The sequence below is a fragment of the Natator depressus genome, chromosome 15 (genome assembly GCF_965152275.1).
Source record: "Natator depressus isolate rNatDep1 chromosome 15, rNatDep2.hap1, whole genome shotgun sequence".
Taxonomy (NCBI): domain Eukaryota; kingdom Metazoa; phylum Chordata; order Testudines; family Cheloniidae; genus Natator; species Natator depressus.
In genome coordinates this window covers 30,393,250-30,411,833 of record NC_134248.1, presented here as the reverse complement: position 1 = coordinate 30,411,833, position 18,584 = coordinate 30,393,250, and the positions used below count along the sequence as shown (strand labels likewise).

Genomic DNA, 18,584 nt, shown 5'->3' with positions numbered 1-18,584 from the left:
CAAAGCATACATGGTCTGTGACACTGAGAGATGTCCATGTAGCCTACCTTGTCCTGTCAAACAGAGAGAAATTTCAGTGGCAGCTGCCAGATATGGTTTCCATTGCCGACTTCATTCCGCTGCAAATCTGACCAAGTATCCACAATGAAAGGGCTTGGAATAAGCATGCCCTACATTGCAAGGGCTGTCAAACAGCCACTGAACTCCTTCAAGAGTAGAAGAAAGATCTTGTGGTTAAAGCAGTAGACTGGGATTCAGGAGAGCTGGATAAATCACTTAGACTCTCTGTGCCCCAGTTCTGCATCTGTAAAACAGAGACAATAATATTCCCCTCCCTGGCACGCTGGTGAAGTGCTCAGGTACGAGGTGAAATGCACCGTGGAGGAAGTCTAAATTAAAAAATGCAGTTTGGTGTGTGCTGTAGGCCACAATTCCTATTTTCCCTTTTGTGGAATGGATCAGTAGTATTGTGACGTGCTCGGTGATCTGACCAAAAATGGCCTGCCCATCCAATGATTCACACACATTTCCTTCGTGCCACAATCTCCACCTGCACCAAGCTTCTGAACACAGGTGCTATGGGTGAAATCCTGACCCCACTGAAGTCAGTGGCAAAAGTCCCATTAACCTCAATGAGACCAGGATTTCACCCCATGATTCCACTACTTCCTTGAAGGAGAGTAGCCACACAGTTACTGTAAATACATCTGAGAACATCTAGGTGTGGGTATTACAGTGTCCAATACAAGTAATGTGAAATCCTCTCATGTTAGTTCATGGTTTTCCAATTCATTCAGTATCTGCTACTGTCTCTCTTTAACATCACCATTTTCTGTTGCTCTGCATAACATTCCCATTGCTAATAGTGCTAAGGCAGCTACCAATTGCAATAGGAGCATAAATTTAGAGAATTCATGGAGTACTTCCTAACACAGTGGTTCTCAGAGGTCTTCCCGGGGTACACCAACTCATCTAGATATTTCCCTAGTTTTACAACAGGCTACATAAAAAGCACTAGTGAAGTCAGTACAAACTAAAATTTCCTACAGACAATGACTGATTTATGCTGCTGTATATACTATCCACTGAAATGTAAGTACAATATTTATATTCTAATCGATTTATTTTATAATTATATGGTAAAAATGAGAGCATACGCAATTTTTCAGCAATAGTGTATTCTGATGCTTTTGTATTTTTTATGTCTGATTTTATAAGCAAGTAGTTTTTAAGTGATGTGAAACTTGGGGGTACACAAGACAAATCTGACTCCTGAAAGGGTACCGCAGTCTGGAAAGGCTGAGAGCCACTGTCCTAACATGATACAGCAGTAATGAAGGGAGTACTAAAGATAAAGATGTGACTAAGACTGCATGAAACGGGGAACTCTGAATACTATTCTTCCGTTTTCCCAAACTTATTGTGACTCAAAGTTCTGGATATTGATCCGAACACAAAGTCCAAAGCTTTTTAATGTTCACCAGTCAGTAGTTCTTACCCAGCTGAATGCAGTCCCTTATATTTAAAAGGGCAATGAACAATCATCAGAAATAGACATCAGATAGTAACCAATGTCACAACTAAATGTCATTGCTTTAGAGGTCTGGTCAAGTGAAGGGGTACTGGTGTGGAAGAGCTGATGTTGGCTGGTGACATGGTTTGGCTTTGTACCTGCCTCTTTTATAATTCTAAAGAGGGAAAGATGCAGAAATGCAGCTTTACACAGGAAATACTGTACCTTTAAAATACCATTAGCCTAATAGTGCCTTGCTGTCTTGTTGCAATCTGCCAAGTTTAAAAGCACACATAATCAGAAATCTGGATGGCTTTTTTTTTTAAAAAGTAGCTCCTGAAGGCCCTAGGAAGGCTATGTTTTCTTGGCTCCTCTGCCCTATACATCCTGCTGTGTGTTGCACTTGGCATTTACTGTTTAAAGTTTCTACAGAGGATATGTTTGGTGTGAGCTCTCTGTTTCTCACAACTCGACCTGCAGCACATACCATCCATTACCACAGATGTTTTTTTAGTCTAAGAAAGTTCTGGACAGCTCTTACCTCAGGCTCAGGGTGCTGTGGCTGTCCAGGGATTGCCTTGAGAGACTTCCAGCCACACTGGGAACTGAAGGTGATGACCAGCCCACTGAAGACCCCATCCAGGATTTGATGCTTTCTTCTGGCTCCAGACTTAGAGTGGAGCCTAAGCTAGACTGATTGTCCCTGTAAGCAGAACACACCACCATTTTACTTTGTATTCACTCTGGCATGCCCTCGTTCCCCAAAGACAGCAAAGAAATCTGAGGTAAGCTGGCAAATGGGGTATTTGAAAACTTTATCCTGACTGGGTTATCTCACCTGTCTTCGCAGGTTCCTTGACTTGAAAGAACCACATGGCCAGCCTCTCTGACTGTGTGGTAGAATTTGTACTCCAGACCCAGGTCAAACCAAGCCATGCACATGAAAAATGAAGCGGGGCAAAGATGACTAAAACCTAGATGGGTTCTCTTAGGGTGGTAATTTGGAGTAGCTTTTGTTTGATCTGTATTGGTCCCTTCATCCCTAATCTTTTTTTTTTTTTTTTTTTACACCTTTAGAGGACAGAATCTGTTCTGGTCTTTCACATCGTCAGCTCAGATTGGCTCAGAGTCTGCTTGCAGTGCACATGGAACAAACTTTTCCAGGCATCCTGATTTGCATGCAAGTGCCCCTTCAGCTGGCTGTTTCTCCGTATGCTGGTGAAATGCTCTGTACCCTGGATTGGTGGTGTGCAAACACAATCCCCATCTGGTTCACTGGATCTTCAGCTCTGGGATGGTGGCTTTCATCGTAAAACACATTTGAACCAGTCCTCCAGGTCCGTATCAGAGGTGGGCACAAACCTTCCAAAAGGGTTTCACACTATGTTAGGGGTTTGTGTTCATTTATCATTAGTGTCCACTCCTGATATGGTGATAGGTTGATTCCCTTTAAGACATTCACTTCCTTTAAAAGTACAAGCCAGTTTAATATTCTCACATCAGACCCGGCAAAGAAAAAAAAATTGAGACCATCTAACTTGAATTAACAGGCAGAATATCTAGGGACAATGTGGAAGATCAATGTAGCCGCAGCGTATGTAAAGGCAATACATCTGAAATTCCATCTGATACTAATCAAAGCACATCTAATAGGAACACGGCCACATTTTCACAGGTATTGACACCTCCTTGGCAAACGAGATTTTGACAGCTATGAGTCAATATCACAAAAAAGGTGAAAAGCTTTAACCAGCCAGCAAATCTTAGGGTTCACTTACATATCTCTTCTTAAACAGGCAGATTCCAGGGCTGTCTGGACACTGTAATGAAGGAAGAAAAGATCATTACACTTGGCGATGGATTGTGCTGTCTTTACTAAACCACAGTGGAAGTCAGAGGATCAGCTTCTGTTTGAGGAGATCAAAAACATTTCAGATTCATTGTAACACAACTTTCTCCTCCAGCTGTCATTACAAGGAGGAGCAGAGCTACCAGGGCGTTTTTCTTTCTGTCCAAAATATGTCCTAAAAATCAGATACACCAGAGAAGAAAGGCACATGGGTCTGCGTGCATGCACACACGCGTGCACGCGCGCACACACACACACACACCACCATTGTGCACACTGGGGGGTGGTATATTGGTAGAGTGATGTATGCCAGTCCAGAGCCCACTGATGGTAATGCAAGTTGTCCCAGCTGGATGGCTAACTATCCTGTAACATGCTCAAACACATAGCCCAGATCTGTAGGCTGACTAAAGGGACTGATATGACAAGCACATGGTATGCCTGCTGTGAGCCACAATGCTATTTGCAGTTCTTCTGCATCAGAACATATGGGTTTTCCTAGGATTTACTTAATGCAATATGTTTGTGGCTTGATGCTGTTTCTCACGCCTGTGTGCATCAGAATTAACTCCACTGAAGTCAGAGGTGACACACATCATCAGGCATTGATCAGCTGTAAATCTGAGCCCCCTGGAATGCATCATAAGCCTGGTTTGTTATAGATCCAGAAGGACTGAATTTACTAATTCAGCTTAGTAACAGGTTGGGCTTGTTTTTAGGATCCACTGGTTAGAAGTTAAAGACTGCAGGGAAATGAGAAAATCTGAAGCCATGGATGTAGAGGAGGGGTAAATAACTGTAAAAAGGCAGAACACCATTTTCCTCAGCACAGCAGCGTGGAGAGTTCCTACTGAGAAGTACTTCTCATCTCGAAGTAAAGCATGAATTGTATCTGAAATCAGTTTTGATTAGAAAGAGCATTTCTGAGCTCTTGGGTTTCACCCTGTTTTACCCCATTTAATAACTGGGGAAAGAACTGCATCTTTTCAAAGAATGGTGTCAAAATATATGTATATATACACACATGCCCCATTCTTTTAAAATATATCATATTTACATAATATTGAATAAGTATATCTTTTCAAAGAATGGAGTATGTGCGTGTGTGTATATATAACCCCTCTCTCTCTTTGTCATAATGCCCTCTTAGCAATGAGGGAAAGGAGGGAACAACAGTCATCAGAATGAAGCGAGTCCAGAAACGGGGAATGGCAACTGAATAGAAATTTTTTCTTGTCAAAATTTTTCAACCAGCTCTACTGCAAAAACGGATTCTCTCTCCCCATCCAACCTCGATTTTGAAGGCAAGTAAACGTGACAGGGCTGTCTGGTTTTTTAAATCAATAACTTCAATTTATTGAGCATCTAGTTGTCAGAAGTCTGATAATTAGATGATCTGTGGAAACATCCTTCTCTCACATTAGCAGCTATGGCTGGTGTAGCCCAGTGCGTTCCCCTTTAAGACTGAGGCTTTCCAGGAGAATTCCTCTTACAAAGAGAGAGCAGCCCTGTATTCACTGCAAGGAGAGCCAGGAGGAGACAAAGCAGATTTATTTTCAGGAAGACCATCCTATTAGATCTGCTGCTGCAGGAGCAATGGCCTTGTCTGGAGGCTGTCTGGGAAAGAGACACTCCGAAGCAGTCAAAGAGACTAAAAAGCAGTTAGAAAGACAGATGGCAATGGATTGATTTACCATTAAAGAACAAATATTTAAGAGTTGTCTGAAGATGAGTAATAGAAGGGAGGTTTCAGACTAACATTTCAGATATTTGACTGTATCTGTGAAAGCTATGGGGAAAAGAATGACTTTAGCTGAGTAAGAACAGGTCTCTCAAAAACAGATCTGGGAAGAGTAGTTAGACAATTAGCACTGGAGAGACAGCAGGGCATCATGGGTTTTGGCGAAAATTCCCCTGATTTGGAGATTATTCGGTCACTTGTTTTGTTGAGCACAAAATTTACTGCTGGAATTATTTTGCCTTGTAATTTTAATTTTAATTAATTTGTAGGAGAATTATATTTTTAAATTTATCTGATGACAGCCTTTTTAAAGGCTCATTGTCAAGGGTTTTAGGTGGTAAATTCGACTTGCACTGGACTCATTTTGCCCAACAGTCTGAAAGCACAAGGTCACAAGCACTTCTCTGCAGGAAGGAAATGTGAAATGTGTTGGAGAATAAAGATTTCAATTCCAACTGGCACTTCTGAGCCTTCTGCTCGGAACATGCGTTTTTCTGAAAAGTGAGATCATTTTGTGACACTGGCACTAAAACGATTATCCCACCCGAGACTGGAAATGCTTTTCCCAGTGGCTTTAATATCTGATGAACAAACAGGAGGAAAACTTTAAAAATTAAGCACATAATGATAAAAATATCAGTGTTGAATAGTTAAAACTAAGTTTAACCCCCTTCAATCCTGGCCTACATCCACTTCAGCTGTGACACAGTAAAAGGAAGTTATCCACTAACTCGACCAGCTCTTTTGGAAAAGGCTGAAAGACAAAGGCAAAATTAGGGCCTGGTTTTCCCATTACCCTGCACCTTGTGTAGCCATTTCCACTTGTGTTAAAACACGGCCCTGCTGCATTGGGAGCATTCAACCCCTATTTTGCACTGATTCAAATGACTGCACAAGGTGAAGAGCTATGAGCCACAGAGCAGCAGGCCCTCGTGTTCTGAAAAAACACAACCCACAGCTATATTTATGACACCAAACACAAGGGATTAGAATCCCCTCCCTGAGGGGAACCATGCGTCTGGTGAAAAACTGAACAGGGATTTTTGGAACCCAAAGTCTTTTTTCATTGATAAATGGTCTCTTTTTTTTTAACAGAAAATTTTGCATAATAGGTGGCACTCACAAACTATGCTGAGTGGGATGATTTACATGAGCGTAGAAAATGGACCAATGATTTTTGTGACTAGACTATTTCCGTCACAATTAGAGACATCAGGCCCAGTGGTCGCTAGTGTATCTCCACCGGCTGTAGAATGCTTCCCCCAGGAATGAACCTGGCCTTCTTTGTTTTGTCTTGTTTCTTTGGTTTTAGTCTAGATACCTTTCTGTATCACTTTCATCACTGGACTGCACCTCTTCAAGGGCGACCTGCAGATCCGCAATGCGTCTGATCGAGGTTTCCAGGTCAGCTTGCAAGGTCTGCCTCACTGCAGACAGCTCATCCACCTGCTTCTCCTAGGAAAAACATATGTTAAGATTAGGTTTTGTTCAGGAAAGTTGCAGACATTCAGCCATGGACCTAAATATCTGAGGTGGGTAACAATTCACTTAAATGATGTATTTTCTTATAGAATGTATTTGTTATTATTCCAGTAGCACCTAGAGGTGCCAACCAAGATAATGGCCCTATTGTGCTAAGTCAGGTGCAAACAAATGATAAGAGACTGTCACCGCCTCAAAGAGCTTACCATCTGAATGGACAAGATAAGCCAGACAAAGGGTGGAAGAAAGGAAGCACTAGTATCTGATGTGCAGATGGGAAACTGAGGCACAGGGAGGTGAAGTGACTTCCCCAAGGTCACTCAGGAAGTCGGTAGAAGACCTGGGGACTGTACCCAGATCTGCTGAGTCTAATGATTTTAACCATTAGTCTATCTCCTCTTTCCTTCAAGAGCAGCGGTGTTATGGCAGAGGTTACAGTGCACCCCAAATCCTGTAAGGAGACCCCCAAACTCCTGAACATTTCCTCTTGTTTTGAATGCTAACAGAGCTACGTCCTCTGATGGCTTTTGACTTGGGTTTTGGCCTCATGTTCTTTTCTGGTTTTGCTGAAACAGCCGTTAGAACTGCATTAACTGACCATATTTCTATCCCCCAAAATAAAATTAAACAAATGCAGGATTCTCTCTACCTCCTGGGTGCAGCTGGCAGTTGTACCCGCGCTCTCTTTATGGCGGTGTTACACTGATCTGGCCAGAGGGTAGAGTCCATGATCTAGGATGCCTTTCCCATCTTTTCAGTCTTTGACCCATTGGATTTGGTTCCACCACAACTCTCTTAACGCTCAGGTTTTAAGATTCAGTTAAATTGTGCTTTATCCAGGCGAGAGGTGAGGAAGGAAGCAGCTCATTCATAAGACTAATCTGGGAACAGACCTGCTGAGAGTGCAGGAGCCAAAGGGACATTTTTTGTGTATTTCTGGGTTGCTTATCCACTTACATAACATGGTACAAACTGCTTAAAGACGAAGCTCTTTTCCGAAACATTGCCAGCTTATAAGAAAATCAGGAGTTCAATTTAAACCACGGGTTGGAAAAGTGTCGCAATCCTGGGTTCTATTGTTCACCGTCAACATCAGCAACAAGCCGCAGCTGAGATTTTCTCATCATAATTGCAATAATGGCCACCTGAGCTGGCGCTCATCACATGGGGAATTTCACTCTTTAACCACTCGCAGTCTTAACTTTGCAGTTTTAATTTGCTTTTGAGTCTTTTCAGATCACAGCTGGAAAGGCATTCTTCAGCCCGCTTTCCTAAACCATCACATGACAGAGACAGAGCGCGCGAGCTGCAAATTTAACTTGATGGAAGGTGCCAGCTGTAAAATTGCCGTCTTTGTGGTGACAAGGTGAGAGATGATTTGTAGTGCAGGCAGCGACAGGCCTCAGTGCAGGAGTCAGCCGCCTGTCAGAGTAAATAATGAAAGCCTTGGTATCACAGGGTGAGCAGCCCCGAGGGGAATAGCATTTCAGTTCATAAAACATGCAAAGAAATGTCTGAGTTTGGACTGCACACAATCATAGTTGCTTTTGGGAATGCTCCGATACTTGTAGGGACTTTAACGCCACCCAGATCTTTTTCAAATCTAGTGTTTCCAGGCCTTTTATTCCCCATCTATTGGGGGGAAATGTAAGTGGATGTCTGACTGGTTCCCTTCAGGGAACTCCCCAGCCTAGGAGTTAGAGTGGGAAAGGACATAGCAGGTCATTTTGTTCATCCTCGTGCCGATGCAGGTCAGCGGGGTATGGAAAGTGCTCCGGGACATGGCTTTCTGCTCCCGTCCTGTGGTGTTGTAGGCCACACAGTAGCAGACACTACACAACTGAGGTGGGAGATGCAGCCTAATGAAAAAAGCAAAAGACTCTAGCCTGGGAAGACAGGCAGTGAAGTGTTAAATCACCCGGGGAGAAAATGCAGAGCTTTCGCGACCACGTCTGTAATCAGCTATTTGCAAATGTAAAACCAGCAGTAAAACAACCTATTGATAGAAAAGCAAACCCGCAGATATCCCGATAACAGCCCTAATTAAAATAACTCCTCAGCTCCAGGAAGATGCGACTCGATTACATGTAGTTCACTGGCTGCGTTCTGGTTTTGCTGCATTCTATTATTTTCCTGACATACCGATGGGGGACTGCGCTCCCCCCAAGCCCAGCGGGATGAAATTGCTTCTCCCTGTCTGGGAATTCAGCTGCTTTCTTACTCAAGTTGGTGAAAATGAAAGGCCCCGGAGTCTTCTATAGAGGTGAAATATTAAGAAATAACGTAATTTCGGCAGCTTGCATTGTGAGGACGCTCTCTCTCCTTGGGCAGCTGCCGTGTATATCAGCTTGTTTTACATTGGGTTCACATGTTGATATGAGCGTCTATAAAACGTGAAGGCTGCAGTTTTCAGTGCCGCTTCTCAGGGATCTGGCCCCCCGTTCCCATTAAAAGCAATGCTAGTGAGGCACGCAGAAAGGAAGTGAGACCGTTGAGTGAAATTCATCCATATACCAAGGCCAGCACAAGGCGACTGCATAAGTCCCACTCAGAGCTGTAGAGGTCGGCTGAACCTTGGGTCAGCCTGGGATGGGGCAGTTCCTTGCAGAAGTAGTGGGACAAAACTCACCCCAAGTCACAGTCTCCCCCGTGCTCAGCTCAGGCTCTAGGAGGGGGAAGTAAGTTTTTGTACCCTTTTTGGAGTACTGCTTACCTCTCTCCTTGCAGCTGGTTGGCTCTGCTGGTTGGCAGACAGGAGGGAAGACCCATGGCTCTACCCCTCTCCCACCCCATTACTGAGCTGCATACAAAGTCGATCGGTTCTATGCCCCCTTGGGTCCCCTGCAAGGTTGTGTAGGACTAGGACACAATCTTGCCTGGTGGGTGAGGTAGAATTTAAGTGGTGCCTAGGTCTTGCGCTGGCTCTCTACGTGGGGCTGAAATTGGTCCTTCCTCTGACATCTTAGGCCTGCACGTTCAAATGGTTCCATTGCAGGGCTGGAGACCTGGGTTCTAAAGGACTCTGGGCCTCATCCTACAAAGTGCTGAATGAACTCCCCTCCCAGAGACTTCAGTGGAAGGGGAGGATTCAGCACCTTGCCAGACCTTGCTCTGGGGGTGATTTTAGGAAGGTCACTTTTACTGTTGGGGAAACCCAGAGAGGCCAATAGAATTCACCTTCCAAGCAGGAGCTGTGCGAGGAGGAATTCATGTTAGTAAAGAGCTCTGAGAGCCAGTGGCCGAAGGCACCAGAGACGTGCAAAGTTACCAATCATTTTGTGGGGAGTGGGGGTTAACATTGGATGGTATTAAGCAGGTGACTTAATACATTATACTGCCGCCGTGCTAATGCTATCGATGAGCTTGGGATTCTATTCGCAGCTTCTGGCCAGAGTGGTTATTTAATGGTAGCCTGGAAAACAGAGATTTCTAACGAATGCTGGCAGCAGGGCTTAACAATACCGTTGTCCCTGAAACAGATGGGTTAACAGTCAAGAGCTGTCAAGTTATTGTTATTATTAGAGGCACTGGAACTCTTCCAATACTGCGAAAAAATTTCATGCAAATTTGTGTTCGCTCTTCATTAACCTTCAAGTAATTCACTTGTGCAAATCCACGTGAAAAGTGAATTTTAAGTCTGAATGCTCCACCTTTCACTGAAAGTTAACTCTGAATTTTACATTAACTTATAGAAATGTGCGGTGGGAACAGAACAATACTACATGATTTATGGAACCTGTCACTCAGCATGAATTGAGAATATTCAGCACTTTCTGAAGAATTAACAAAGGAATTTGAGAATTTCATGACCAGTCAGTAGGCAATTTGTAAACAGAAAACAAGAAGAAATTTGTCAAATAAATGATTGGCTCAGCTTGAACATAACCAAATAAGCATAAACAGAAGATCTGCTGTTTATGGGTTGAGCAAAGGTCTAGGTTTGGTCTTATTTTATCCCAACTGATTCACACGTCCTTATACAGCTGAATTTGTAAATAAACCATGTAAAAGAAGACATGATGGATTGGGGAAGGTTTCAGAGATTGTAACACTCATAGCTTTCCATCCTACAAGTTAATAAGTTGTTAGTTTATCCCATGTTGTACATACATTGAGGGCCTGATCCTTCACTGAAGTCAATAGCAAATCTCCCATTACCTTCAATTGCCCAGAATCAAGACCTTTGCTTTTAGAGACAAGCTATGGTAGAAGCAGACACAGCCAAATGCTGTATACTGCACATGGTGAGTCTCTAGTGTACACTCTGCTCCCCAGCTGCACCCTTGGGAGTCCCATGCACAGAGCACGGAAGTTATCTGGATGGATAAGAGGTCTGCAGAGTGGATTTGAGAGTAGCCCTAGTTTAGCAGGTCAAAGCTCAACATTTATGGCATAATTTCTCTCTCCAGTCCACAGGAATGGAGTTAAGTACATTCTATAGGAAACAAGTTCCAGATGATTCAAGCAGGACAATCTTTCCTTAAGCCACAAATGGATGATGCTATCCTAAAACTGTTATTCATAGCATATATTGGGCTTTCCAATTAGCATATGATTGGGATTTCAGCTATTATCAACATAATTGGTGCCTGCAACAATTGTACCTATTTTGCCCTTCTACTTAAATTCAAACATGGCATATCTGTACCACACAATTTTCTCGAGGAAAGGAATAATTATATCAACATAATTAAATTTCAAATGCAAAAATTATCTTCTTTGCATAAACTGACAATAAAGTTCCCAACATCAGAACACCATTATTCAGGTAGCAATTAGAAAGACACCTTTGACACATCATGTTTCAAATTTGAATGTAAATGCAAGAAGCATTTTCCTTTTAATACACTAACCCCCATTAATTTTAAAATACTCATTGAGAATGGACTGTAGAGAGGTTCTGACTTTCCTATTGAGAAGAAACACAAAGAAACTTAGAAACATGTTTGTTGAGAAATGCAGCGAGCACCCACTTATATTGTTCTGACAAATCCTTCATGGTCATGAAACAAAGGAAGAAAGATCCAAGGAGATGAGCAGCAGCAGCCAGGAGGAGCTCACAGGCAGCAGACTAGGAAATCCCCAGACCCTTCTGGCAGGGAGAGGAGATAGCTTAGGACCCTCTGTGCCAGCAGGGGTGATCCTCCTGGGGCCAGATCTGCTGGCCCCAAAGCTGGATCTCACCAGCGGAGAGATGTAAAACAGCTACACCATCCTCCTTTCTCCAGCATCATTTTGATTCTGTGTTTTGCTTGTGGCCTTTCTGCACCTCCAGACACATCTCAGCATGACTCGTTCTTGTTGCATTCTTCATGGAGCAAGCGCTCTGTGGGTTAACAGCACCTATCAGCATGGCATCTAAGAGAAACGGGTGGGGAGAAAGCTGCCCCTGTAACATCTCAGTCAGAGAGGTGGGTGAGACAGAACAAATACCACCAGCAGGAGGTCAGTGTGGGACACGGAGCATTTTACCAAACAGACAACAAAGCCCAACAACAGCCCTCTCTTCTGCACAACTTGAGCAGTTATGCAGGGCACCCAGTTACTTCTGAAACACCCCATCCAGGCTCTCAGCATGGCACTCAGTTTTTCCGCCGTGACCTTAACGCTGCCCCCAGCAAAACATGCCGTCCCTTCCTGGTGACCTTAGCTGTACCCCAACAGTCAGGGAGCACAGCCAGCTTGGCTAGCTCATGTGCGGGGGTGTCTCTTTCTTACGTATCTCACCATTCAAGTGTATTTAAACTGTCCTGTCAGCCCGTAAAAGCTCTGCACGCCGTGTGAGAAATCGGGTGCAAAGCCGAAAGAGAGGATGCAAGCGAGGCTGTGCAGTGTGGATAGAATTGGGGTGGTGCACAATGGCCCCCAGAAGACAGGCCAAGTGAGGACATGGACGGCAGTCACTGTCTCCAGGGCTCATCGGCGAGCAGGGTAAAATGTGTGCCCTGCCATGGCCCATGCGGTACCTGTCCTAAGCATAGATCACCTCTCTGCTTCCCCAGGCCGCCAGGCCAGCTCCTTCCATCTCCAGTGAATTCATTTTAAAAATAAAGCCTGGCAGACCGAGCATCAGTCTGAAGGATGCCAGAGCCTGGTGCTGTTGTTCTACCTTTCTGGGTGGCAGCCCTAGTGTGGGCACCTCCTTCACCCATTCCTTTGGGAAATCTCATGGCAGCTGTTCTCGTCGAGCTGTCGGTTCCCTCCCTCTTACGCTCACCTGTAGCTCTTTACTCCACCCCAATACACACCCCCAGGGGTGGGCAATGTCTCTGACACTTTCTCCAGGTTTCCTGGCTGATTTCGGGCCAGGGTCTCCGACAGGAGGATCAGTTCCATCTGCTCGCATCAGGCCCAGCCGCTTCACTTCGATGCACACACAGTCCTAGCGTGTCCTAGTGTGAGACGGCAGTGCTCCTGCAGGACGTTCCTGTGGCACAGAGGTTCTCGACCTGCGGCCCGCAGGCCGCTTGCAGCCCGATCAGCACAGAGCTGCGGCCCACGTGACATCCTCAGGGCCATACGGGTAGTATGGGTACCACAATGGTAAAGAGGTGGAGAAGCACTGCTGTAGCGCTTTCAGGTAGGAAGTGCTATTCTCAATCTGAAGAACAATTTGACTTGAGTGTAATTCAGCACAGCACTTTACAGGGCAGAGGCCTCCCGAGCCGTGGCTGTCAGCCTTTCCGGACTACTGTACCCCTTTCAGGAGTCTGATTTGTCTTGTGTACCCCCCAAGTTTCACCTCACTTAAAAACTACTTGCTTACAAAATCAGCATAAAAATACAGAAGTGTCAGAGCACACTGCTACTGAAAAATGGCTTGCTTTCTCATTTTTACCATATAGTTATAAAATAAATCGACTGGAATATAAATATTGTACTTACATTTCAGTGTATAGTCTATAGAGCAGTGTAAACCAGTCATTGTCTATGAAATTTTAGTTTGTACTGACTTCGCTAGGGCGTTTTATGTGGTCTGTTGTAAAACAAGGCAAATATCGAGATGAGTTGATGTACCCCCTGGCAGACCTCTGAGTACCCAGGGGTATGCGTAGCCCTGGTTGAGAAACACTTCTCCAGAGTGATGTAGGCTGGAAACTCTTATCACCTACTGTTCTGCAAGCAAGACTGATGAAGACTGATCAACCCTCTCCATTCCAAAACTCCAAGAGGAGACGCTGAGAACCCCGGGCTATTTAGAGCACATGCGTGTTGCGCTAATCAGCCGCTCCCGCTGCCTGCATGACCCCCAGTGGTTTGCGTTGCAATTCATTCACCTCAAGTCACACCAAGGAGCACAGACAGAATGAATATCGCAGCTGAAAGGACCATTTGCTCTATTGTGTATCACCACACTTATCAGACACGAGGAAATAACTCATGGGGCTCTGGGTTGGAAGGATTCAAGCTGTGGGATTGTTATGCCCATGCCCTTCTCTATCAGCGCACCATGCCTGCCAGGGGAAACGCTCTCTCCCTCTCTCTTTCCAACAAAAGCAAAGACGATCCCCTGCCACGACAGGAAGCTGTAGATAACAGACAGTGCAGCCGCACGGAGCCCAGACACTCCTGAAACCAGCCAATGGCTAGTCACAGATCAGCCACTCCCTGGCAAAGACGAACAAGGCTCTGCTGCTTGACAGTTGTTTTGTTATCAGCTTAGCTGTTTCTGCCTTTGGCTGTGTTTCCCGCTTCACAGAGGGTTAGAAGGGGAGATGGCCAATCAGCTCCTGTCTGGTCCATCCTCTCATTCAGGACAGAACTGTCCCATGCAGCACCCTATCTGGTGCTAAAGGGTGACCAGTTTAGTTGGAGAGGGCCACTGGAACCTCAGGAAGCAGGCAAGGCTGCTGGGATTGCAAAGGGCGATGGATCCGGGGAGCTGGCTGAGCTAACAGGGGAAGCGAAGAGAAGGAGTTTGTTGAAGGTGTATGGAGGACAGAATTGTTGCAGTAAAGCACAGGACAGATGCTGGGTGTTCACTGACAAGGTGGCACTGGCCTGTAGTGGGTTAGTCTATAGATGACTGGAGATGCTAAAGGGATGCAGGAACCGTTCCATATTTGCAGCTTTTCTAAAAATCTGTCTCCTGTTTGTACTAATCTCATGTGTATTTACCCTGTAATTATGGAAATCACCCCGATTATTACTGTAATTCCTGCTAAAATATACTTTGTTTGATAGATGTACCATCTATTTATGCAAAGTGGCCCAAATTGGATTTTCCTACCAACTACGTGGGTGGATAAATTGCCTTAATGTACAGCACTGTCAAAAAAAACCTGTACAATACTGTACAGTCAATAGTTCAAAAGCATTTATTTTAGAAAGCCGAGGTTAATATTACCCGACTTGGAATATGAATTAAAGTCTTCCAAGATAACAGGGAAGAGAATTCAGGCTGCCATTGTTATTGTATAACAAAAGCCATATGTAGCAAAAAACTGTGTGTCTCAGTGAGGAAACCTTGTCTTCAAAATCTGTATAGAAAATTTTGCAATTCATTCCATTCTGGTGGGTCTGTGACTGTTGTCACATGCTTAAAGTTCCCAGCCGTGACATTTTCCAAATAAGATTTCATATAAGACCATTTACTGCTGATCTAATTAAACATTATCAAAATTCTGGCAATATATGTCATCAGCAAAGCAAGGAACTCTGCCCTTCTAATGCAATTGTCAATGCTGCTCAGTTATGAAAATGAGCCCAATGCTTTTCCCCTGAGATCGCCCTTCGCCTCAAATACTCCTTTGAACGTCCCCTTTCATATTGTCCTTTGTGGGCACTGCGATTCCCAGACTGATCCGCCACGCATCTCCCAGCGTGGCATAGAGAAAGAGAGACGCTGGGCTGGAAAAATATTGTTTCCGCTTTGTGAATGCTCCAGAAAAAAAATAGGGACGTGAGGTTCAATGAGTGGAAGTCACGCAGCACACTCTGTTTAGCTTCACTGGAAACCTGTGAAAGCAAACCAGTGATCAACCAGCGATTTCCTTCCATTCGGCAGCAAGCAGTGACGTCACAGACAAGTGCATTGTGTACAACAGGCAGTGAGAGAATGCAAGGACAATGGGGTTTTGTTATGCCTGATAACATGCTTGAAACACTGTCAGTGTCAAACGCTTTCCAGGCTGGAGGTTCTTGAAGTCTTTAATTATTGATTGTGGGTCAGGTTCTGTTCTCAGTTACTCCAGTGTAAATCCAGAGCAGTAACTACATTGCCTTTACTGGTGTCATGGAGATCAGAATCTGGCGCTTTTGCTCTAGAGTTTGATAACATTATGCAGCATTACCTCCAGTGCCTAGAAGACGACATGATTTAAAGCTGTGTGATAAGCCTCTTTCCAGGCTGTGCAATTTGTTAGAACACAGCATGCTTCTGACTTGGCCAAATGAAGGTGCTTTGTGCTTTGGGTTTCTTTTTGCAATCACGACTGAATCCAGCTAAGACAAGAGCTGAGCAGAATCTCCTCTATGTGTTGGAAATGGGAAGGCAAAGCAAGGCCAGCAGTGACCAAGGCATCTGCAAATAAAAGGGGGAGAACTGCTCATGCCCTCAGCTGCAATGGGTTGGATGACAAGAAGAGCATGATCAGAGCACAGTGAATAGTTCGCGGTGGATAATTTATACAATTTGCCACATTTAATGGTTCGTGGCCTATCGACGAGCACCTGACGTTCTCAAGGTCATCTGAAATTATTTCAACAAAATCTTCTTGGGGAGTCAACTGTCTGTTGGCAGTTCGCTGCAAATGTTCCATATTTGAAATTCAAACTATGTTCAGGTTTGATTGGATACGTAGGTCACATGGTATTGTTTCTGCTCCTCCCACTGGAGGAGCATAACTTTTAGAGTCAGGTTTCTGGTGTGACTAGCAAAGACTGCAAATTCAGAATTTGCTTTCCACAGTCTCCAATATTCACTTAAACACATGTTCTTTCCAAGAACATTCCTGCCAGTGAACACAGTGGCTATGTTGACTACTATATGCTGGCTAGCATACACATATATTATCTGATAATACTACCCACAATATATATTTCCAAGCATTTAAGCATACATGCTATTAAGCATTAATATAGCAGTTATATAGCCCAGACTGGTCTGTATCTTTATTATAATCATGTTCACTTATGCTAAGTATCCCATAATACCTTGCAGAAGCTGAAGTAAGCTTTGTCTTAAGAAAGGAAAACTGTCAGTATCAGGATGCATAATTGTTTCCTCGTTACAACGGATAGGAAGTTACTCTCACAAATCTTTTTATCCTGGTACCAGCCTAGGAGCTGCCTTCACACCCCTTAGCGCCTGGAATGCTTGTACCAAGAACAAAGATAAGGCTGCACCATTACCTGGCATGCATGGGTTCAGAACAAAAGATGAATGGGCGGTACACCATGGTACTGGTAATGAACAAGGTAAAAAGCTGATTAATTGAATCTAGTTTCAGGTCACATATATAGTACCTTTTACTGGTACACAAATAGGGTATATAAAGATGGCTTTAGGGCTGTAACTTTGGGAATCACACCTTCTATGAAAGGTGAAAGCACCATCACTCCACGGTATTGCTCTTTGTAGACTGGTAGAATCTTTTTCCTGCACCATATTAATAAACCTTACTGACACTGGTTATTTGGGCTCTAGAGTATATTTCATAATGGCCCAAAGTGTGGTCAAGCAATTGACTATACAATTTATCAACAGCTGAAATAATCACAGAAAGAAAACACTACTAAGGCAAAACTCAGACAAAACACATTCCTTTAAAAACATGAACAAATATTTAGGTTTTTTGTAGTATTTGCACAGCTCCAACAAATATAACAAATGGACAGCAACAAGATGTTTAAAAATTATTGGGGAGAAATGGTTTAGAAACATACAAATTCCATAAAAGGAAGCCTGTCACTCCTGGGCTGGGTACACCAGATGAATGTTTATAACTCTGACATGCCCACTGCTCAAATGCTCCCTCAAAGCTCTCTGCTCTGCAGTGGGCTGGGAGAACACCAGCCAAAGGGCCCACTCCGTACCTAAAACCAAAGTTTGGACTGGACTGTCCAATGCTAAAGATCACTTGCAGATGAAACGATAAACAGGGAATGACAGAATCCTGCTGAGCCTGCAAATGGAGTTGCTTGGATCTGTCAAGGCATCAGGAAACTAGTAAGACATTTATTTACTGACACCTGATAGCAGTTTTGACAGACATGCAGGAGAAAATCCAAATCACAAGCCTATTCTGCATTTCCTTTGCTTGTGTTGGACTGAGTTACACCCATTCACTGTGGTCTTCAAGACCTGGATGCGAGATAGCATCCTCTTGGCACAGAGAGCCCCCCTTGGAAGTCTGTTTCTCAGTGGGAGTGGGAGGGCCGGACCAACAATCCTGTCAAGCTCAAGCCTCGCGTAGAGTTGTTGCTAGACAGCGAGATGTTTTTTCTGTGGTGAGAACCACCCGTGGTGTTGGGTCATGTTTAGATTTGAGCCACGCTGAGGCCTGACTGTGGCTCGACCTGCCAGACCCCAGAAACAGGTATGTTTGTAGCAGGAGGACAGATCCTCCCCCTCTGCCTCTGTGGAAAGAAGAGATGAAAATCGGATGGATCCAGGCAGAGACCGGGTGGAAGGGCTGGGAAACCACCTGGGCCTGGGGAAGCCGTGGTAGGAGTTGGGGCCAGAGAGGCAGCCACTCTCCATAGCTTCAGCCTGCTCACACCCAGAGAGGGAGCTCACGCTGACTTTGGTGGCAATTCCAGAAAGTTAACGTTGGCAAGGCCCCCTCGGGCAGGGTGTGCGGGCAGCGCCCCCAGGATACGATCAAAAGGAAGCTGCAAGTGCTGGCTCACAGGCTCTCTGCTCGGTCAAAGCCGGGCTCTGGTGCAGTGAAAAATGGGAGCAGGTTCCAGCTTCCTTATTCAGAGCCACCCGGGCCAGCAGGAGGGGCCCGCTCTGAGGCAGGCTGCTGACAGCGCTGGAGACAGGTCCCTTCCGC

The 18,584-nt window shown here is 44.6% G+C and overlaps 1 protein-coding gene across 5 annotated transcripts in view; it reads right to left on the bottom strand.

Moving 5' to 3' along the window:
* MYO18B (myosin XVIIIB) overlaps positions 1–18,584 on the bottom strand; it is a 191,943-nt gene that overhangs the window by 26,576 nt on the left and 146,783 nt on the right. For all 5 annotated transcript variants that reach the window (XM_074973149.1, XM_074973145.1, XM_074973146.1 and 2 more), the window contains exons 39-41: positions 6,425–6,558; positions 3,292–3,333; positions 2,055–2,216 (exon numbers count right to left, since the gene is read on the bottom strand). In XM_074973149.1, coding sequence (XP_074829250.1) covers positions 2,055–2,216; positions 3,292–3,333; positions 6,425–6,558 — 338 coding nt within the window. The remainder of the gene's footprint in view (positions 1–2,054; positions 2,217–3,291; positions 3,334–6,424; positions 6,559–18,584) is intronic.